The sequence below is a fragment of the Candoia aspera genome, chromosome 2 (genome assembly GCF_035149785.1).
Source record: "Candoia aspera isolate rCanAsp1 chromosome 2, rCanAsp1.hap2, whole genome shotgun sequence".
NCBI lineage: Eukaryota > Metazoa > Chordata > Lepidosauria > Squamata > Boidae > Candoia > Candoia aspera.
In genome coordinates, this window is record NC_086154.1 from 50,807,418 (window position 1) to 50,830,723 (window position 23,306).

At 41.5% G+C, this 23,306-nt stretch overlaps 1 protein-coding gene across 10 annotated transcripts in view; it reads left to right on the forward strand.

The window, feature by feature from the left end:
• Positions 1 to 23,306, forward strand: part of WNK2 (WNK lysine deficient protein kinase 2) — a 136,942-nt gene that overhangs the window by 52,007 nt on the left and 61,629 nt on the right. For all 10 annotated transcript variants that reach the window (XM_063291803.1, XM_063291802.1, XM_063291796.1 and 7 more), the window contains exons 6-10: positions 1,300 to 1,388; positions 4,079 to 4,298; positions 18,507 to 18,795; positions 21,948 to 22,144; positions 22,756 to 22,908. In XM_063291803.1, coding sequence (XP_063147873.1) covers positions 1,300 to 1,388; positions 4,079 to 4,298; positions 18,507 to 18,795; positions 21,948 to 22,144; positions 22,756 to 22,908 — 948 coding nt within the window. The remainder of the gene's footprint in view (positions 1 to 1,299; positions 1,389 to 4,078; positions 4,299 to 18,506; positions 18,796 to 21,947; positions 22,145 to 22,755; positions 22,909 to 23,306) is intronic.

A 23,306-nucleotide genomic window follows, 5' to 3' on the forward strand; every position in this document is an offset into this window, starting at 1 on the left:
GGGGCTGAGCTATCTACAGAATGGAGTACAATAAGCAGTGATGTTTAAAATATGTATTAGTAATCCTTTTTAATTGTTAAAATAAGACCCAACTTTAAAAGCACTTTTAAATACAAGCTATTGAAAAGTAATGTGTAGATTAAAAAATAAAGAAGTTTAAGAGTCTTAAGGGATCCATGTCACCCTTTTAAACCCTCATCCCACCCTTAGAGGTGGACCCATTACCCAGTTAGTATTGGGATGGCAGATACTAAGAAATACCTGGACCGTAGACTAGACTAGGTAGTTAGGAAAGTGTTCCAAAAGGCAAACATTTTCATATTATTGTCATGAAAATTACGTATATGAAAACATCCATGGAGTCACCAGGAGTTGAGCTCAAAATGAAAGGAGCAAAATAGATGCCTTAAACCTGTGCCAGGCATAAGGTATTCTCATTGGTTCTTAAAACATCCCGACGACATTAAAAAAGGGTGGAAAATATTACAACTCTTCAAGGGAAATGTTTAGAAATATAATAAAGCTTTCTATTTCAATGTGCTGCCTTAGTAGAAAAAAAGGTTCTCTTTCCATTATTAAACATACATAGAAATGTTGTTTTAAATACTTCTTTCCTGTTGGGATTTTAAGTTTGTTATTGTGAATCCTTAAAGCTCACAGCTTGTAGCTGTCGGTAGGTGAAAATCTTTTTCCAAGACATTCACAAAATCTTCTATTAAAAGTGAACTCTGAAAAGAAAACTTGGTTACTTTACTCAGTTAATGTTTCATTTTTTGCAGAATGTAAATCTGTAAGGATTACCTTTAAATTGGGGGCAAAGACATGAGGGACTCTTTAATTATTTTACAATATCTATTCCTCATTTTAAAGCAGGCTGTAGTGGAACAGAATCAAAACATTATGAAAACCGATTAATTAGAAAAGCTGCTTTAACTGGAAAGTTGAGGTATAGATAAAATAAACAAACAAATAGATAACATTTTAAAAAAAACTTTAAAAAAAACTTAAGACAGCAGATCTTTTAGGTTTTTGGAGCAGAATCCTGGAAGCTTAGGATTGTTTAGTTTCCCCATTCCAAGGTGTCTATCTTCTAATATTAAAATTCAAAATAAATGTTAATGCTGACTTTAGCTTCATTACAGCATATATTATGGTTTATTGTGTATAAGATTACATAGGAGTCCTAACCAAGTTTACTATTACATTTAAACTGAAAGCTATGATGTGTAGACCTAGAATGAAAATGCCAGAGAAACTTAAGAGAACTTGATTATGTTTTTTTTTTTCCCCCCCATGCAGGGTATCAAACCAGCAAGTTTTGATAAAGTTACTGATCCTGAAATTAAGGAGATAATTGGAGAGTGCATTTGCAAAAATAAAGAAGAGAGGTTTGTTTTGAATAGTAAATTTCTGTTGTCTTTAAAACATATCATAACCCAAGTTGAGCACATTTCAAAATAATTTCTTGGGGTGGAGAAAACTGACAAGAGCTGGCCAGTTCCCATTTTAAACTGAAGGATCTAATCGAATTATATAGATCTCTTTAAGATAGTTACTAGTCAGACAGAAACTAATATGGTTACAGTGGGGACTTTGATAAGTACCCACTGGAATCTGGTTAATGTGACTGTGAATTTTGGGGACTTCTCAGCAAATTTTAACACCATCAATCAGAATGTCCTTCTGGACGTTATATCCGTAATGGAGTGGTATGGGGCTTTCTTGAAGTAAGTTGCAGAATAGGGCATGGAGATTTATATTTGACAAGTAGCTGTTGGATACAGTATCTCACGAGATTTTGTCTTAAACCTTCAACAGATCTTAAAAATTGCATTTATTACTTTAATTAAACATAATGGAAAAAGAAAAAAAATAAGAAAAAAGAAAACCCACAAAATTATATATATAGGGGGGTTTCGTATTCATGTATAGGTGTATACCAAGTTTTACACAACAGATTCAATAAAGAATGTTTAATATCTTCAGGAAAACATTGAGGCAAATTATTCAGGCAGTTGAAATTGATGCCATCATTATGTTGGTGATGCCCAGCTTTATTCTTTTCCATCAGATTTCAGAGAAGTTGTAGGAATCCTAAATCAGTTCTTAGGATTTGTGAAGGATTAGGTTAAGACTAACAAGTGAAACCTCAGACTACTCTTGACTAAGGGACTGCTTAGTCAGATAAAATTTGGGTTATTGCCAGATATGAATAGAGCTGAACTCTATTTTAAAAGTCAGCCTGCAGCTTTAAAGTTCTCCTTGATTTGACTTTCACCTAAATGTTATGTGAAAGCTGCAGGTAGGAGCATACCATCCCACTGCATCTGTTCCTAGAGAAAGAAAGTTAGACTGCAGGGTACATGCTTTAATTACCTTTCATTTGGATTCTAGAAGCAGGATATACATGGGATTGGTCTTTTAAAAAAAAAATATTGGAAACTACATCTGATTGGTTTTTTGTTTGTTTTTGCTGCAGCAATATTTTCAATCTTGGTTAGTTTTTGGGGCAATGTGGCTTTTTAATGCATTTGCTACCAATTTCTGATATCAGGTCTACCTGTGGTGGTTAAACCCAGCTTAGGCTGAGATGTTAGGACTGGGATGTCTAAAATCCACCTTTCAACTTTTCTAAAGAGCCCTTCTTGCATTTCTTGCATGTGTGGCTACTTCAGTTAAGAAATGTCCTACCCAAGACACATATCTACCCTTCTTTTTTATACATTTCTAATATCTTTTAAGGAATTAGCTATTTTGCCCAACCTATCAGTTTAGCTGTGTTGTGTTTTGTTTGTAATAGTTCATAGATTTTTAAAAAAAAACAGATTTGAGTATAAACTCTGAGGATATTTTTTCCATTTTGCAATAGTATTGTGGTATTAAATTAATTTGATATACATCCCGCCTTTCTCCTTGGGCAACCTAATAAACAGAACACAAAAAGTTAAAAATAGATTAAATAATCTATGTTTATAGATTAAACCTAATAAATAATAACATCATGTAACAAAATCCTGCTGAAAGAGATGTACCTTTACCAATTTTCTAAGAGTTGAGAGAGTAAAAGTCTGAGACTGCTCTCAGACTTGACAGGCCTCTGAGCACCGAAGCATTTTCAAATGCTGATCTTAGCCAGAAGACAGGTTTGTAACTGGAGACGAGATGGTGGAATAGATGGACGCTAGGTCTGATCCTGCAGGGTGCTGCTTATATTTTTAATAATGCCATTCAAAAACATGTAACACATACAACGTATCTGAGGATTTGGACAGAGATTTGAAATAATGCAGATTTCTTTTTCTGGCTACTTTCTTGAAATACTTGATCACTCTCTTGGTCAATTGCTATATTCAGACTTCCCTAATGAGGTTCATATGCAAGATTACGCCTGAATTATACAGATTCTTGGCTCATCATGAAAATACCTTATACTAATGTAAATAGATCCTATACTGACCATTGATTATAAGATGGTTAATATACAATGAATGCTATGCTAAAATGATTGTTTCTGAATGGTTTATCCATTCCCATTGATGGGTAGTACCAAGAAAGAAAGAAATGTACTATGTATACTAAAAAGTAAAAACAGAGCCGGGGGTGGAGGAGAGTAATTAAAAACTTTATCAATTGGGTCTGATATGTTTCAGATAAACACCTTTTTCAAGGGCATCATAAAAAAAACACACAGAAACTTGAAAAGGCATAGTAAGTGTTTTTAACCCCCTATTAGCCACAAGTGGCAAGTGGGCAGCCATCTAAATTGAAGTAATGAACAAATAAATAAAAATAAACAAATGGTGTGATGCTTATTATACCACACATTTGGCAATCACTACAGAAACACTTGCTATTTTGCTACGGTGATTTAAAAACCATTGTATTAATTATAGACATTAAAAGCATATTTTTGGTTTGATCTTTCATGAAAACTAAGAAAGACCTATAGCATCAAGGAAGTTCTAATACATATGCGTGTTATCAACAATAACCCTAAAACAACATGCAGCTATTTTGGTCCTTAAAGAATAGAGGAGAAAAATGGACTTAAAATCTGTTGTGCTGTTCTTTTTTTCAGATATGAAATTAAAGATTTACTAAGCCATGCCTTTTTTGCTGAAGATACTGGGGTAAGAGTGGAACTTGCAGAAGAAGATGATGGTAGGAAATCCTCTATTGCCTTAAGACTCTGGGTAGAAGATCCTAAGAAACTGAAAGGAAAACCCAAAGATAATGGAGCCGTTGAGTTTACTTTTGAATTGGAGAAAGAAACTCCTGATGATGTTGCACAAGAAATGGTAAAATAAACTTCCCTTGACTCTGTGTGTGAGTGTGTGTGTATGTGTGTGTGTGTAGAACATAAATCTCAAAGGACATCAGAGGCAAATCTGGTAAAGTAAATTTGATTCAAAAGATTCAGCACAAAGTATCTTCAAAAGCCATATATGAATCTAGAAAAATGAAATACAGTAGTTTACGTTCCTGAACACTGCTTATATGTACTTTAAAATTTCATTTCTTTAAAATCAAAACACTGTTTCCCAGAAACTGATATAAATTTTGATTGGTGCTCAAGTCAAGTTGCATGACTTAAAATTTTTCACAAGTTATGTTTCTAATATATGTAAGAATCCAAAGTAGAATCTGAACCATTTCTCTTTTGTTCTGCAGTAAGATATTTCCACATTTATTCCTTAGTTTTAAAAACCCCATAGAAAAGATGGCTATGCAAGGTTTGACCCTAATTCTGTGTCATTCCTCTGAGATATGTTTCTAAAAGACATTTTGCCAGGTTTGCTGCTGAATTTTATAAACTGAATAAATGCTTATTAAATGAATGTCTATTTTTTTTCCTTTTCCCTGCCCCTACATCCAACATTTGTAGTCTTCTGATTGTGGAATTTTCCTTCCTTCTTCACTTAGTTTTAAGGGGTTAGTACTTTTCTTGTTGTATCTGGCTATACTATTATTCTGACACTTATTTGACAGTAATAATTTTATAAATAAGTTATTTCAAATTTATCTTGGCACTGTAGATTGTACTTGGCCACTATGATTTACTGCCTACAATGGACACTGATCAGAAAACGAAGCAATATATTTCTCTTTGACATAGATTTCATTATATTTTACCACCACAAAGTAGTATCATGTTATTTTTGTTCTGTTTAATAATAACAGAGTATTATAGGGTATCTTATGTTAGCATATGATATATAAGTGACAGATATTTAGTAATTTCTTTTTTTCTTTTTCTGTTTAGATTTTTGGTGTGTTTATTAGGTGTTCTCTATAGTTTCCCTGTTAATCTTTTGTAATTCTGTATCTTTTGTAATCTTGATAAAACAACAAAAAATAAAACAAATTTTAAAAAACCAGCATGGATCCAGCAAATGCCAATAAGCACACCAACTGCTACACTCTAAATTACCTGCAGCCTCCAAATGGTCTGCAAAGGCAGCTCCAGGTGGAGTGTGGAATGTATTACAACAGTCTAAATCAATGTTTCTCAACCTTGGCAACTTTTCCCAGCCAGCATGGGGCTATTACTTTTATTATTGTGGCTGGCTGGGGAATACTGGGAGTTGTCCACGCATCTGAAAGTTGCCGAGGTTGAGAAACACTGGTTTAAATGGCTGAGTAGCAGGTGGTGCACCAACTAAAGCTGAGCAAAGTGCTCCATCCTCCCCCCGGCCTGGCTTCAGCCTCCATCTGCTGTTTTAGCAGGATCCTGGAGTCCAGAAGGAACCCCATGTCACAGACTTGCTTTTCACGGGTAGGTCCACCCTAGTAGGAGACATGTCCATGTAGATTTCTTGACAGCAATATGGAAGTTCCCTCCATTGGGAAATCACTGCCTTGCAAATCAGAGAAATTGCTGCAAATCTATGTCCTTTGGAGCAAGAGCTGAGTCAGTATTTATTTGGGTCAACTTCCTAAGCTCCAGTTAAGCTCCACAATGAGGTTGTGAACTTGGATTGGCAATATTATTGTGTGGAAGGGGCTTGAATGTATTTCTGCATTAGAAATATTGATTAACCAGGTAGGCTAGAAAAAAGGGGACTCAATTAGATTATACTCTGCTTTTTAAAACAACATAATTGAAGAGGCAATATTGAGTAACTGTGAGGCTAGACGTTCAGCATTTCTTAGGCTGCAAGTATATACCTTGTAAGCATGCACTGCAAGTTCTGAAACTTGGAGTATCCATTTGCGATCGGAATCAACCCTATTGCATCCACAGATAGCCACACAGCAACCCTTTTTTCAGAGTCTGTGTCCTTCTTGGTAAGGAGGGATCTGGGGAAACCTTGTGGGGCTGCTGTGAAGATTATGTGAAGGCAGATAAAGGCATTCACATCCACTCAGAATTAGACTCTAGCTGTGCAGGTGCTGTGGAGATGACTGGGGCTGGGTCCTGTCCAGTTATCTGGGCTGAGTTTGATCCAGTTACTCCTGTGGATTGTGGACAGGGTCTTTGGCTTGTTGAATTCCACCGCCTGCATGTGTGATCCCTGTCCCTCCTTGGTCACAGCCTCCCAGGAGGTGACATGCAGCTGGATCCAGGTGATAGTGAATGCTTCTTTTTGGGAGGGGATGGTTCTGACTGGCTTAAAGGAGGTGGTGGTCCATCCTGCACTCAAGAGATCATCACTGGATCCAGAAGTGCTAGGCAACATTAATCCAGTCTCCAACCTTCCATTCTTGGGGAAGGTTGCTGAGAAGGTGGTAGGCCTACAGCTTCAAAGGGCTCTGGAGTAAGCAGATTATCTGGACCCATTACAGATGGGTTTCAAGCCAGGATATAGCATTGAACAGCATAGATCACATTTGTGGATGACCTTTGGCAGGCCAGGCCTGGTGTATCCATCCTGGCCCTCCTTGATCTCTCAGTGGCTTTCAATAGCATCAATTATGGTGCGCTTCTGAGCTGGCTGAGGTGGTTGGGAGCAGGAGGCATAGTTCTTCAGTGGTTCTTCTTCCAAGGCCAATTCCAGTGTTGGTAGCAGGGAGGGGTGTAGCAATGTGCTATACATGAGGCTGCCCTTGAAAGGCATTTAGAAGCTGCAGCTGGTCCAGAATGCAGTGGCATAAGCAGTAATGGGCACACCTTGCTATGCTTATGTAACATCACTGCTGTCTGAGCTGCACTGGCTCTCAGTAGGCTTCTGGTTGCAATTCAAGGTGCTAGTTGTCACCTTTAAAACCTTACATGCACAGGGCTAGATTATGTCTGGGACTGCTTGTCTCCAATAGTTTCTGCCCATCCTACTAGATCTGATAGGATGAGCATGCTCCAGGTCCCTTCTCTGAAACAATGTCCCCTGGTGGGTTCTCAGAAGCATGCCTTCTCTGTTATTATGCCTGCCTTATAGAACAGCCTCCACCTGGAGATACAGATGACTGTGACCCTGTTGGCCTTCAGGAAGGTGGTGAAGACCTGGCTTTTCCTCCAGGCATTGGGGCCACAATATTGAGGGAGCTGGCATGGGGTGGTTGGTGGATAAAGGTGGGTTTTACTGGGGAATCAAGATTCAGTTCTTTTTTTATTGTATTGTATTTTTAGTTTGTTCACCACCCAGAGTTCCTTCTGATACGTGGTTGGCTATATATGTTTGTTTAATAAATAAATAAAAATAAATAATGTTGCCCATTTGATCTGGGGACAATAGGAACTGTGGCTGAAAAACATGTAGAAACAGATGTTCTACTAAGTGCTCCTAGAGGAAATGCAAGGCATAATGCTTTTTTTAAGATCAAACTTTCTATTCTGTAAAACCATTACTTATAATGATAGAGCAAAAACCTGCTTACAGTATATTCTCAAGATAGATCTTTAAATATGAAAAAACACAAAAATTTATTGCACACACTCTCATGAGATCTTCAGGGAATTTGTGCAAGGCTCTGCTTTATCCTTTGAAATAATGTTGTCATGACCCATTGAGATTTTTTTCAAAGTAAGTGGCCCAAGCCCTAGTTCAGGAATCTCCAACCTGGTGCCCAGGTGCACCACAGAGACTTCCCTTGATGAATTGTAAAGTTTCCTGCCCTACTTCTCACAGGTTTTTTTAATACCTAAAAATAATGAAAAATTAGCATGCTGAAAATAAACGCACTACCCTTAAGCATAATCTGTATTTCTAAGAAATCCTCTGAGCTGTAAATGGCTCCTATAAGCTTTCAAGGAAAATGAAGGTAATGAGTAGTACAGACCAGTATTTTATTTGAAACTGTGCTCACTTTTCCAGAAATAAGATGAAGGTATGCAGGGATAGTGGGAAATATCCTACAGGGGTGAGAGCTAGAAGAGATAGGAGGTTTCAAAGCTAAATCTTACTTTGTAATTGATTATTTCTCTCTCATGACTGTCATTTTGTGAAATGGCTATAAACCCCAAGGAGCTGTTCTGTGAAAGTACCCATGAATTGTTTTCAACATTCCCAAAAAATCCCAAAAGCCCAAATGTTGGGAGGCTCCTACCCTAAAATCACAAGTAAAGGATTTTGTTTTGTTTTGCTTTGTTGTGTTTTTTTGTAGAAGACCTTTACAGATGTCTCCAGTGCAGTAATTTGTCATTGGGAAGAACCTCACCAGTATGGAATTCATTTATGTCAGGAACTCCCAAATGAACTGCAGTTACAAGTATTTCTTAAGCCAAGAACTTAATGAAATTGATACAGAAGATATGTAACAAGTTACTGATAAAGTAATTATTCATAGAAATACATGGGGAAAAAAGAACCTGTTAGGGTTTCACAAAAAAGTGTTCTGTATTTTACTTCTACCAAGAAAGCAACCATGAAATTAGATCAGCTATTCCAAACCAACTGTAGCTGCTTGCTAAAATTACATATTTACATTAAGCAGCAAATCAGATTCTTTTTTCTTTGCAGTGTACTCTTATTTTCCTTTCTCCAGAAATCCAATTTATCATTTTTACAGTATCTATGAAGGTTTAATTAGAATTCCTAAACAATATGAAGTGAAGTACTACTGGTTGAATCCTTTCAAATTCAACTGAAATATATTCAGTTTAATTTTTCTAATGTAGAAATGTCAGTCTAAAGCAGCCTTTCTCAACCTTTTGACCCTAGAGGAACCCTTGAAATATTTTTCAGGCCTCAGGGAACCACCGCACATTCAGGCTCAAATATAGGCCAGAAGTTACAAAATGATTATATTTGTTTCATGTGCAGGCCTGTATATATGCATTAACAGTGTGTAATGGTTGCCTATCCCAAACACTCAGACTCACAAGAGGTTACTTAAATGAAATCTGATTTATTAGGGAAATTATGACAGTTACAGAGAAAGCTGAGAATGACTAAATGCGCCAAATACAAACTAAAAACCCTCGCTCCAAACGTAATCCCTCCCCCCTACCAGCCATAGCAACCACCCCCCTCCCAGGTGTTGGTAACCGTTTTCTACACATCCTGGGAAAGCAACCTTGAATACATGAGATAACCCAAATACATTCCAACCCAGCAGCGAATAGATAAGAACTCCCCGAAGAGGAATCTTCCTCCCTTCTGAGATCAAAGTAGCAGGCTAATGACATGCGAAACGTTACGATGTACCAAGCACATTGAAACGGTGAACATGACATACTGCCCCCCCCAAAAAAAACTAAGGACCCGGTTTGGAGGGGTAAGCATTATGGAATCGAGTAACAAGTACAGGGGAAGCGACATCGTGAGCAGCCACCCACTCAGGGTGGGGGAGGTGTCCTCAGCGAACTAGGTACTGCAGCGTGTTGCGAAGCCGGCGAGAGTCAAGAATTTCTTTTACTTCAAAGTTTTGTTGCCCATCAATCATGATGGGAGGAGGCGGCGGAGGTTGATCATGCCAGCGGTCAGAGCGAGTAAGGGGTTTGAGCAAACTGCAATGAAAGACAGGGTGTAAGCGTTTCAAGTTATGCAGCAAATCAAGTTTAAAAGTCACAGGGTTGATTTGTGCGACAATAGGAAATGGACCCACAAACTTAGGAGCTAATTTTTTCAAAGGTTGAGAGGACTTGATGAACTTAGTAGACAGATATACCATGTCACCCACTTGAAACACAGGGTGAGGGGCACGCTTTTTATCAGCGTGCTGTTTGTAAGCAGACTGGGCATCCGCTAGTGCCTGCTGGTTGACCGGCCAAGTGTCCGCCAGCTGTGTTGCCCATTCAGATGGCGAGGCAGGCGGGATGGACGGCTGTGGCAAGTCAGGGATAGGGACAAAATCCCTGCCGTGTACGGTGCGAAAAGGGGTTTGACCGGTGCTTTGATGAACAGCGTTGTAGGCAACCTCAGCAAAGGGAAGGAGGTCAATCCAGTCGTCCTGTTGATAATTCACGAAAGCACGCAGATATTGCTCCAGTGTTGAATTTAACGCCTCTGTGGCCCCGTCAGTCTCAGGATGCCACGCCGTGGACAATGCCTGTTTAGTGCCCAAAAGCTTTAAGAATGCCCGCCAAAATTGAGAGGTGAATTGTGTGCCCCTGTCCAAAATCAAGCGGGAGGGACATCCGTGTAACCTGTACACGTGTACAAGGAATAGGTGGGCCAATTGTGCTGAAGGAATGGAGACACATGGGATAAAATGCGCTTGCTTGGAGAAATAGTCTTTTACGACCCAAATCACAGTTTTTCGTTGGCTAGGAGGCAACTCCACTATAAAATCCATGGACACCTCCTCCCAGGGGCAAGCGGGACTGGCCACTGGTTGCAACAAGCCTTGAGGCTTTCCCACTTTACGTTTAGACATAGCACACACAGAACAAGATGCCACATAATCCTTCACATCTTTGCGCAATGTGGGCCACCAAAACTGCCTGCGGACGAGGTGCAATGTTTTTACAAAACCAAAATGCCCAGCAAGCTTATCATCGTGCGAACGGAGTAAAACCTCTTTTCGCAAGCTGTCAGGGACATAGAGACGGTTGGATTTCCAAGCGAATCCCCGATCAAAAGTAAAATTGTCTCTATTGGCTAGCAACCAAGTGTCAGTTTTCTGCTCCTTTAGAAACTTTTGTTGCAATTGAGACGAAATTGACAAGGTGCCTTGCGGCGCGGAATCACTGCCGGCTGGCTGGTGCGCACGGGCTTGGCTGCGGGTCACAGCAGGCATTCCTAGTTGTGGCTGTGTCCACAGCGTACTGACCACCTCTGGCGCTGCACTGGAGTCCTGGGGTTGCCGGGACAGCGCGTCTGCTAAAAAGTTCTTTTTCCCTGGGATAAACTTCAGTTTGAAGTTGAAGCGGTTAAAGAACTGAGCCCAGCGGACTTGTTTAGGGCTCAGCTTGCGAGGGGTACTAAGGGCTTCCAAGTTCTTATGGTCAGTCCACACCTCAAATGGGTGATTAGCCCCTTCCAACAAATGGCGCCAAGAGTCCAAAGCCGCTTTAACTGCAAAAGCCTCCTTTTCCCACACATGCCAACGTCTCTCTGTCTCAGAGAATTTGCGGGACAGGTAGGCACATGGTTTTAAGCACCCTGCCCCATCGGCTTGCAACAACAGGGCTCCAAAGAATAATCAGAGGCATCCACCTGAACAACAAAAGGCTTGGAGGGGTCAGGATGTTGTAAAATAGGTTCCTGTGTAAAAGACTCCTTCAGCTTGTCGAACGCTGCCTGACAAGCCGGAGTCCATCTAAGCAGCGCGCCTGGGTTTTTTACCCGGCGGGTTTCTCCCACCCCCTTTGTCCGAAGCAAATCAGTCAGGGGCAAGGTTATTTCAGCGAACCCCTTTATGAATAACCTGTAATAATTGCTGAACCCAAGGAAACTTTGAAGTTGCCTACGGGTGCGGGGTCTTTCCCATTCTAAGATAGCTTGGATTTTAGCAGGATCCATTTCAATGCCTTTATCTGAGATCCGGTACCCCAGATAATCAATTTGTGTTTGATGGAAGGCACATTTTGACAGTTTGGCATACAACTCAGCTTTTCTTAGTTTGCGAAGCACCTGCTTAACCAAATGTACATGTTCTTCCAGAGTTTCAGTATAAATCAATACATCATCTAAGTAGACCAATACCCCTTTAAACAGATGTTCATGTAGTACTTCATTGATCAATTGCATAAACACCCCAGGGGCCCCAGCCAAACCAAAGGGTAAAACCTTATATTGAAAAGCTCCCAACGGGCAATTGAATGCCGTTTTCTATTCATCCCCCTCCCGGATCCTCACACGGTAATAGGCTTCCCTTAAATCCAGTTTTGAGAAGATTTTCCCCTTTGCCAGATGTAATAACATATCTTTTATCAAAGGCAGAGGATATTTATTTGATATTGAGACTGCATTGAGCCCATGGAAATCGGTACAGAGTCTTAATGGCCCATCTTTCTTCGGGCGGAAAAGAACCGGTGCCCCCACTGGCAAGCTAGCTGGTTCAATGAACCCTCTTGCCAAGTTTTTGTCCACAAACTCCCTTAACAAAGTTAGTTCCTTCTGAGTCATTGAGTAAATCTTTGGCTTAGGCAATTGGGTGTTAGGCACCAGCTCAATGGAACAATCAGTTTTCCGATGCGGAGGCAGTTGATCCGCTTCTTTCTCCCCAAATACATCAGCAAAGACCTGGTACTCCTCCGGTAGACCTTCAAGAGGAGGGGTTGGGTACTGCGGAATCGCAGCTGCCGCTACCCCCACCACCACCTCTGGGGCTTCAGTTCCCTGTGGTGCTTGGTAAAATCCGTCCCTAAAGGTTACAGTTCGATAGACCCAATTTATCTGAGGATTCTGCTGGACCAACCATGGGACACCCAAAACCACCAAAGGACCCCCCACCGGAGCCACTACAAATGACAACCCTTCCCGGTGGCTACCCATCTGCAAGGCTACCAAACCGGTAAAATGCGTGACCGGTTTGCCCCCGGCCATGGACCCGTCCAATTGGGTGAAAGCAATGGGTCGTTGCAATGGAAAGCTGGGTAACTCCAAGGCAGCTACCATGTCGGGATGCATTAAGCACCGTGAGCACCCAGAATCGATCACCGCCCACACTTCTATCGTCTTCGAACGGGATCCGAATTTTACTTTCACAGTGAGAATGCGATAGTTGCCACTCACCGACACCGGCTCGCGCCCCTCTTCCACCACCTGCCCTGCGGCGCCCTTTAGAGCAGGTGGCTGGCGTTTCCCGCCGGCTGTAGCAATTCTGGTTCACCCTCGTCCCCGTAGAACGGCACGCTTTCCAACTCGCTGTCGGCCACAGCTGCTTTCATTTTCCTCGGTAGAGAAGGGGACTTCGCAGTCGATTTCCCCTGCCGGTCCTCACCCTTTGCCCTCGGGCACACCGCCGCACGGTGCCCCTCCTTACCACAGCGCAGGCACTGCCCCTTCGCGTAATGCCGCTCCTCCTCCTCTTCCCAGGAACGTTGTCCGGATCGACCAAAAGAGCCCGAGGGGCGGGTGGGCTTGCCATCTCGCCCCGATTTCATTGCTCGTCTCTGCGCAAACACCTCGTGGGCATGCTCAGCCTTTCCAGCAAGCTGGATCCACCCGTACAAACTGTCAGGGTCATCTCGCCCCAGCGACCAGCGCAGCACTTCGGTGTTTAAACCATCTTTGAACAGCTCTATGACAGTTGCCTGCGACCAATCTTCCACCTTCCCCGCTAGCGCTTTAAATTCCAGCGCGTAGTCAGCCACAGTTCTCGATCCCTGCTTGAGTTCTTTCAAGGCACGCTTTGCCCGCTCCTTCGCTAGTGGATCCTCGAAATGATGCTGTAGAGCCAGTTCAGGGGCTTCCGACTGGCACATCTGTACATACCAGTCCGCTGCCCGCCCCTTAAGCTTGGTGGCAATGGTGATAATTTTCGCTTTTTCCGATCGAAAAAGCGACCCCCACTCTTCCATGTACGCCTTGGCATTCGTCAGGAAGAACGAGAGTTTTGTTGGGTCTCCGTCGAACTTGACAGAGAAGTCCCTCAATCCTCCGCCCGACGGGCTGCGTCCCCCCACTGGCGGGTCAGCTGCTCTGACAGGTCCCGTCCGCCTCCGCTCAGGGATGGGCGGCGATGCTAGTTCCACCCAGGGAGCCCTATCCCCCTCTTTTGGGCGAGCTCCCCTTCTCCGTTCTGGGGATTGTGCCTGGGAGGAAGGGGTGGAATGCCGCTGGCTTGACCTCTCCCGCACCTCCTTCAGTGAACTTAGGTCCATGCTCATTTTCTGCAGAATGAGCTCCAGGGAGTCCATCTTCGACTCTAGCACCCGGATTCGGTCTGGAGTGGGGGAGTCCCCCCTCGGCGGCACCTGTACCACCGTTGGCGACAGCGGGTATCTCTGCCTCCAGGACGAGCCCCTCACCTCCGAGAAGTCCCCCCGACTGTCGTCCCAGGTGACCAGCTCGCCTGGGGTCGTGACCGTGGTCTCTGGTGCGGTCTTCATGCCCGTAGCTTCGCCTTCAGACCCTGAGCTCACCTCCTCTCGAATCGCTGAGAGTTCTCCCAGGGGGGCTCTGTCGGGGCGCATCATGGTAGAATCGGGCTCTCCCTCACTCGACCCCTCACTCTCCACGAGTCGCACATCTGGATCAGTCATCGCCAGCACTCTCCCTCACAGGATCGGACGAACCTGTCTTTTCCTGGATAGGGGCCAGCGGGATTTGAAGTTTTGGATTCTCAGCTTTATGTAATGGTTGCCTATCCCAAACACTCAGACTCACAAGAGGTTACTTAAATGAAATCTGATTTATTAGGGAAATTATGACAGTTACAGAGAAAGCTGAGAATGACTAAAAGCGCGCCAAATACAAACTAAAAACCCTTGCTCCAAATGTAATCCCTCCCCCCTACCAGCCATAGCAACCACCCCCCTCCCAGGTGCTGGTAACCGTTTTCTACACATCCTGGGAAAGCAACCTTGAATACATGAGATAACCCAAATACATTCCAACCCAGCAGCGAATAGATAAGAACTCCCCGAAGAGGAATCTTCCTCCCTTCTGAGATCAAACACGTATCAGGCTAATGACATGCAAAACGTTACGATGTACCAAGCACATTAAATCGGTGAACATGACACAGTGTTCTTAAACTAAAAACAAAGAATGAAACTTACCTCTTTAATGTGAAGTTGCCCGAATTTGAAATAATTTTTTAAATAAATTGTGATCTCCCAGGGAACCCCTAGTGACCTCTCACGGAACCCTGGGGTTCCACGGAACCCTTACTGAGAAACCCTGGTCTAAAGTGCCTACAGAATGGATTGACAGTTTTCCAGAGAACGTATGTTCCATTTGTTGATCCTTGTCTCAGATGTGGAAATGGTCAAATAATTTTCTGTTTGGGGTGAAACCTGAAACTTAAATCTGAGAAGTCAAATTAGATATGTCAAGGTGCATAAGAATATTTTTAGTTTTGAATATAAACTGTAGAAATATCAGTGCATGCTTATTTTGAAGTGGAAGTACTAAAATAGAAAAGGCTTTCTTCTTTTTCAAAATATAGTACTGCCGCTGTTTGGACGAATCTTTAGGGGAGAAGATAGTCTCTAAGACAGTGTTTCTCAACCTTGGCAACTTTAAGATGGCGGGCTGGGGAATTCTGGGAGTTGAAGTCCACACATTGTAAAGTTGCCAAGGTTGAGAAACACTGCTCTAAGGCATCCTGGTCTCAAGTTCTTAAAACTTTTTAGGTTGAAATCTTAGAACCTAATACCTGGTCTAGCAGCAAATCAACAACAGTGTGACAGGGCAGTCTTACAGTTGTATCTCTGCTTCTACATTTTGTATTAGTTATAGCTTCCCATGCATAAGAGGAACTTTACGTAGAGCGCAATATAGTAAACAAATTATGAAGTTACCAAAGATCACAGCGACTAAACTTTCTCTATACAGGAATAGTTGTAGCTGACATATCAGTCAAAGATACTGCTTGTCATAGCATTCATTAATCCCTCTAATGGCAAGGATGTTACCATAAGTGACTTTACACTATGTATTTTATTTATTTATTTGATTTATACGGCTGCTCATCTCACATATATCACTCTGGTAGGTGCACAATTTTAAAATAAAAATACAATTCCTAAAAATAAACCAAAAATAAAATGCACAGCTGCTGGAGAATCATAAAAACTCAACACACCCAGGTCATGGGCTTTGTCACATACCCAGGGCCCCAGGCTGAAAGACAGAAACAAGGGCTTCAGGGCCTTATGAAAGGCCAGCAGAATGGGGGCCACCCTAATCTCAGGGGGAATGATGTTCCAGAGGATGGGTACCATGGCATAAAAGGCTGATCTTTGAGGCTCCATCAGCCCATACTCCTTAGTGGTACCCGCAACATGCCTCTCCCTCCTGAAGGAGTAGGATGGGTAGAAACAACCAGGAAGATACGGTCCTGTAAGTAACCCTGCCCCATACCATGTAGGGCGTTAAAGATGACTATCAGCACCTTGAATTGCACCCAGAAGCAAACTAGTAACCAGTGCAGCTTGCCAAACAGTGGGTGTCACATGCCAAATAGCCAATGCCATTGACTGCCTGTGCCACCACATTCTGTACCAGCTGAAGCTTCCAAATGCTCTTCAAGGGGAGCCTCATGTAGAGCACATTACAGTAGTCCAAACAGGAGGTCACAAGGTCATGAGTGACTGAGCAGGGCCCCCTGATCCAGGAACAGGCACAACTGACACACAACACAAAGCTGTGCAAAGGCCCTCCTAGCCACAGTTGCTACCTGCTCCTTGAGTAGGAGTCATGAGTCCAGTAGGACTCCCAGATTGTGGATGGGTTCTGTCTGAGGCAGTGCCACCCCATCTAGAACCAAAAATGGAAGGTCCTGGGTATTGGGGGGTCACCGCCAGCCCTGCCACAGAGTCAAGAAGCTCAGGCTTGGAGGTTGTTATGCAGCAGGGAGGCTGATAAAATAGCAACAGTTCCAGCTGAACCCTAGAGCCCAGCTTAACAAACAGGGTCTCTCATCCAGTAATCCATAGAGCAGTGCCTCTGGAGCGTCCCACGTATCTTGGATGACAATCGGCATTCTACAGTCCTGGGATCTCAGTTGATACCACACCCACCTGGGAAACCACCACCACCACCACCACCACCCCGTCCCACAGTTACTCTTTCAAAGGGAGCACAGACCTGTTCCAGGTTCTAAGTTGGCTATTATCAGATCTGGCAACCATCTAATTCATAGGATCTCCATATCACAAAATTCAGACTCAATTTATTGAGCCACGTCCAGCCTACCCAGTGATGTCTGCAGGAAACTGCAATGATGCCAAAATGAGTACCTATATAATGTAATGCCAAATGCTACCAAGACTAATACAAGTACATAAGTCATGGTTTTTGCCATGTCACACACATTTTGTCATTTGCTCCCCTTGCCCCCCTGTGGATACCCATGAAACTAACTCTGCATTTGTTTTGGCATGCACATGTCATCTCTGACAGAGAGAGTAATCCTTATATGAAAATTGTATCATGTAACATCTAAGAGGCAAAATGGCTAAAATGAGGAATCTATTAAATACTGTAACTTGAATCTCCTTTGGATATTTGGACCAGCTGCCTATCATTTTGAAAAACTGAATTTGCATACTTGAAATATTGGTAACCACTATGGGAGTTTCTTCCTGAACAGTTACTTTTCTCAAACTGCATTGCAAATGGGAAATTTCTTATTTGGTTTATTCATGAAGCAGCCATCTGAGATTGTATGAACTTGATGCCAAGTATGACTGATTTTAATTATTCCTGAAAATGCCCCCTCCCTTTCAGCCATCTGTTATATTTTGACTAAAAAAATAGTCCTATGATTTTTTTTTGTATGGAGTGCTAGGAATATTTAAATTATAATAGCTCCAATAGTGATATGAACAATAATTGGTGAAAGGTGAAAGGTCCCCTGTGCAAGCACTGAGTCATGTCTGACCCTTTTGGGGGATGCCACTTTTGCAATGTTTTCTTGGCAGACTGTAGAGCGGAGTGGTTTGCCATTGCCTTCCCCAGTTGTCACCTTCCCCAGCAAGCTGGGTACTCATTTTACCGACCTTGGAAGGATGGAAGGCTGAGTCAACCTGAGCTGGCTACCCAAGAATCCAGCTTCCACTGGGATAGAACTCAGGTTGTGGGGAGGGTTTCAGTTGCAATACTGCTGCCTACCACTCTGCGCCACATGAGGCTGTCAAACAATAATTACTCATATCAAATGATGACTGATAAAAATTATATTTATGACACTTGATAATAGTTTTGCAATTGTTTCTCTGCTATATAAAAAAACAAATAATGTTGTTTTAGATACAACTTGTATTCCTTTTGAAAATACTTTTATGGATGAAAACCTTGGAGCTCTAGTTACTACTATGATATGTAACCCTATACCATACTCCTGCAAACTAACCAGCTGCACATATACAAAACCTCAGACTGGTGATTTAGAATCTGTAACTCTCTATCCAGTTACTAAAAGTGGATAGGGAGTGGGCCTATGGGGCTCCATGATGTGAAAACACAGTCAAAATATGGATTTGTTCTTGAAAATCTGTTTTATTTCGTTAGGTTGATGCTGGATTCTTTCATGAAAGTGATGTCAAAATAGTTGCAAAATCAATACGTGACAGAGTAGCCTTAATACAGTGGAGAAGAGAGAGGATTTGGCCCATGTTGCATTCAGAAGATCACTGGGATCCTGAGAGTTTAGAAAAAATGAAGGCCGCACAAGCACAACCACTTCAGATTGCACATCTTTCTCATGCTGGTCATCACATTTTATCAGAACCAGAAGAGCCTGAAGTGGACCAGCATCTTTCTCAACAAAATCTGCCCACAAGCATTACTTCACTTGCATGTAAGTCTAGTATGTGTTCTGCATTGGTAACTAAGGAAATAATACAAGTACACTGATGGTGAGAATGGATATTACTGGCCATGTTTGTATACTGCAGTAAGCCCAAACTCTTCAGAATTCTGGTTTAGCAGGAATAAGTATGCTAATGCTTTAATAGCTCCTGCTACTCTGGCTGGTGGGGATGGTTAACAAACATGGAGAAATCCACACCCAGTTTGCTTACTAAGTCATCTGATTGGCCTAACCAGCTGGAACTTAGCATGCATAAGCTTCTTCCTGCTAAATTAAAATTCTGAAGAATTCTGCCTAACTCTGATGTACTGATGCAGTCACTGTTGTCCATGGACTTTGGCAGAACAAATATATATATTAAGTTATCAATGAACAGTTTTTGTCTTACTCTAATTACGACTGTGCCTAACTGAATTTATATCATTCATGAAGAGAACAATTTTAAAGCATGGCAAACTGACATTCGGAAGAAGTGAATTTCCCTGGAATTGGAGGGGAGAAGTTACCTTGTCAGTGAATGATTGTTTTTCTCTTCCTGCACCCCCTTACATTAAAAACACTCCACAGGCCCTGAGAGCAAGTGAAGGCTCTCCTCCTTTCTTCTTACAATAACCATGTAGCAGTGGTGATTATAGCATTGTAAGAAACAGGAAGATAGAGAAAGTGCCCTCATGTGGTGATGTTTAAAAAGGACCATCAGCCGTTCTCTGACAAGTTAACACAGCCAACCGTCTGAACTGTATTGATGCATTTTTAAATCCATGCTCCATGGCCTTTCACAGCAAATAATAATTCCCATGAAGTCCAGGACTTCAATTCAGCCCAACTTTAATTTTAATAGCCTAATATCAATTTAAATTAAAGTGCTATAAGTTGTGACTTCCATCACTTGTTCCATTTGCTGTTTTCCATCTCAGTGGTGCAGCTAGCAACATATGCCTTGTTCCTAATGACCAATTGAGAGTCAGTTGACTCTCTCTACAGTTTCCAGAAACATTTAATTTCCTCCCTTTTTATGTACAAAGGAGTAAGAACGTACTTTATTAGGTGTTTGTGTTCCAGGCTGAATTTTGAGAGGTTTTCTTTTGGGCCTGGGGGGAGATTGAATCTTCCCTCTAAAACAAGATAATTATGCCAGCTCTAGTGTTGGTAGGATTGCTCACTGTGTATGAAAATGAGTCAACATGTATTTTGACTGAGGAAATACTGTTCTAGGTTTAGTCATGATGGTAATTACAGTTTTCTTGTATTAGAAATTTTTTTTAAAGGTTCTGGGACTGCTGCTTGAAGACCTACACATCTTTTAATTACATTAGATAAAAACTAAAGCCTCTGTTTCATAGCACATAAGTGTTTTAAAAATAACCTTCTTTCTGAGTTTCTACCTTCAATAATTTCTTTCACTACCTTAAATTACTGGTATCGTATGTTATTCAAATGCTGCACAATGTTTTTAAGTCTAAAAGCCCTATAAATAATTTCTTTGATGTTGTTGGTGATATTCAAAGACAGCAGAAATGTAGATAAATAATTTAGCATCTGTGTACAACATAATGAGTGATAACAGAATCCAAGTTTGGCTTCCAACTGCTGCTTCAGCTCAGTATAGTCGTCCTGATTTTTGTGGTTAGATAATTCCTATAATGAGATTACATTTACCTGGTCTATAAACATCTCTACATCATTAAGTATCCATAAACTATAAACTTACATAAGCAAAATTGAAAGGAGTTATTGTTTTCTAAATCTGGAAGGGTGATTAATTGGACCTGGATGAATTTTCATCACTTAAGGATTGATTGAAAAATCCAGAAATGAGGCTTCTGAACACAGAAATTAACTTTCCAAATATGTATACAAAACCCATGCACAACACATTTTTTGAAATTCTTAAATAATAACAGTAGAAAGCAGTGCTTTATACCTTTTGTATCATCTATCATTGTACAGGAATGGATATGCCCAAATTATTTCATGTAGTATAATTTGGGGGATACAGTTTTACCTTACTAGAAGTATACAAAGTAAAAAGTAGTTCATTTATATACTTTAGTAAACTCAAACATTATTATCTCGTGGCGTTTTTAATGTGGGCTATTTCCAGTGGTCCTGTGGTGCTTCACTATTCTCTCCTAGAAGGAAAGCAAAAATACTCTAAATCTCAAATAAATCATGCTCACTCAAATTACTGCTATAATAGAAAAGAGCTGGCAGTGTCAGCCTGAAGAGTGCTTTGAAACTCACTAAATATTTGGTAGAAATACTACAGTAATGTTACCTTTTTTTAAAAATGCCTTTGAGTTAGTGTTGACTCCTGGCGACTGCAGTTTTCTTGGCAAGGTTTTTCAGAAGTGGTTTGCTCTTGCCTTCTTCCTGGGGCTGATAGTGAGTGACTGGCTTTGTGCCTTAGGTGGGACTAGAACTCAGGGTCTCCCGGTTTCCACCCTGGTGCCTTAACCACTACACCAAACTGACTCTCAATGTTGCATTTACCTATGGTAGTTCAGATTGTTGGTTAGACTTCAGACCATGACAAATTCTTATGAAAGTTTGAACAGTTGTAGAAAGAAATGTAGACGGCCAATCTTTCAACATTTCTTCAGTCCATCATGTCTGCGTTTTATATATTCCCCACAGGCCCATCTCCTAATTTAGATATAATTGGGAACAACTCATTTATAGCTCATGGATTTGGCTTAATTACTTTTATTTCAAGCTTTGAAATTTAACAATTAAACAGAAAAAAACATCTTGTGGTTTTAAATCTGTTCAGAAAGTGAAGTGAATCCCCTGCCAATCCACTTCAAAGATTGCTAAGTGGTTGCAATCACACAAGTTCCCAGTTCCTTCTTGTTGCCATGGTGAGGTTTTATGCAAATACAGAACTTCTAAGCTTGATTGTGAAAAAATAAGGTCTTTTTTTTTCTGCATCACATGCCGGATCTGATTCATTATTGATTCAGATTGACTAACTTCTGGAGCAACCTGAACTTACATAGTAAGCTATTTCCAGAGCTCTAAATTAAGATCTCAAATAAGATCAGGTAGCCTTTGTACACTCCAACACATATAAAGCTTTGATTGATTTCACTTTATGAAACCATTCAGTTTTTAACCAAATAATATTAACAATATTTCAGCTGATAGCACATTTGACAGTGGTCAAGGATCAACTGTGTATTCAGACTCCCAGAGTAGCCAGCAAAGTGTCATCTACTCATCTATTCCTGATGCAATACCTCCAGCTGTTCAGCGTGTTTATAGCCCACCTCTCAGTGAGAGCCAGACTTTGCCACATGGCCTTCAGCAGTTAGGGCCCTACCAGCAGCCCTCAGTGGTAAGTATGGTCTTCTTCAATTTTCACATATGAATTCTTAAAAATGACTAAATAATTGCATAACCTCTCTGTACAGGGAACCATTTTTCTTGGTATGTTCATATATATGAATGCCACTTGTCAGGAATGTGGGGAACATGTTGTTCTTTGCTTAAGATTTTCTTTTAAATCTCAATCTCTAAAAACTGTTGAGATGCTCAAATGTGAGGGAAAAGTAACATCAAGGGACACTCCAGAATGCATAGGAACAGATATTGTTGTTCCTGTAACTCCTATGAAGATAACCCGTGTATTCAAAGAGACAACAGTAGCTTTAAGATTTCTATTTTCTTCTTCCTTTTCCTATAATGCTATAGCCATTCATTTGTATGGTGCTTGTGTGGGCATGCATATGTTTATCCTGTAATTCCTAAGTGTCAAACAGTGCCCTGGACTTTTTATTAATTATCATAGCAAGGTATCTACTCAGTTAATCTGAATTATTAACATTAATTACTTGACTAAATATCTTGAACAGTTACATACTGACAAAATGACAGGGTACTCTGTTGAAAGTTTTTATAGGCAGTAGGTTTCTAAAGTAATGCCTGCCTGCCTGCCTTCCTTCCCAGCCTGGCCTTCCAGTGGTTCAGGGTCCAACTGCTGTCGTGTCTCAACGGCCACAACTTTATCCAGAACCAGCAATTCCATTTCCTGTTGTCCATCCCACCTTAGTTGCCCCTGTGCAGACGAGACAACCTCAACCTGTATTAGTCAGCCAGCAGGTGAGAACTGACATATTCTGTTTTCCTCTTCCCCCTCCTCCTTGCCTTCAAAGCACTCTAGTCCCTGCAGTTTTCTTGGCAAGATTTCAGAAGTGGTTTGCCATTGCCTGCTTCCTAGGGTTGAGAGGGAGTGACTGGCCCAAGGTCACCCAGCTGTCTTCATGCCTGAGGCAGGACTAGAACTCACAGTCTTCTGGTTCTGGCCTGGGACCACTATGCCAAACTGGCTCTCTTTCTGCCTTTTTTTTTTTTTATCCTGCCTTTATTATTTTTATAAATAACTCAAGGTGGTGAACATACCTAATACTCCTTCCTCTCCTATTTTCCCCCCAACAACAACCCTGTGAGGTGAGTTGGGCTGAGAGAGAGTGACTAGCCCAAAGTCACCCAGCCGGCTT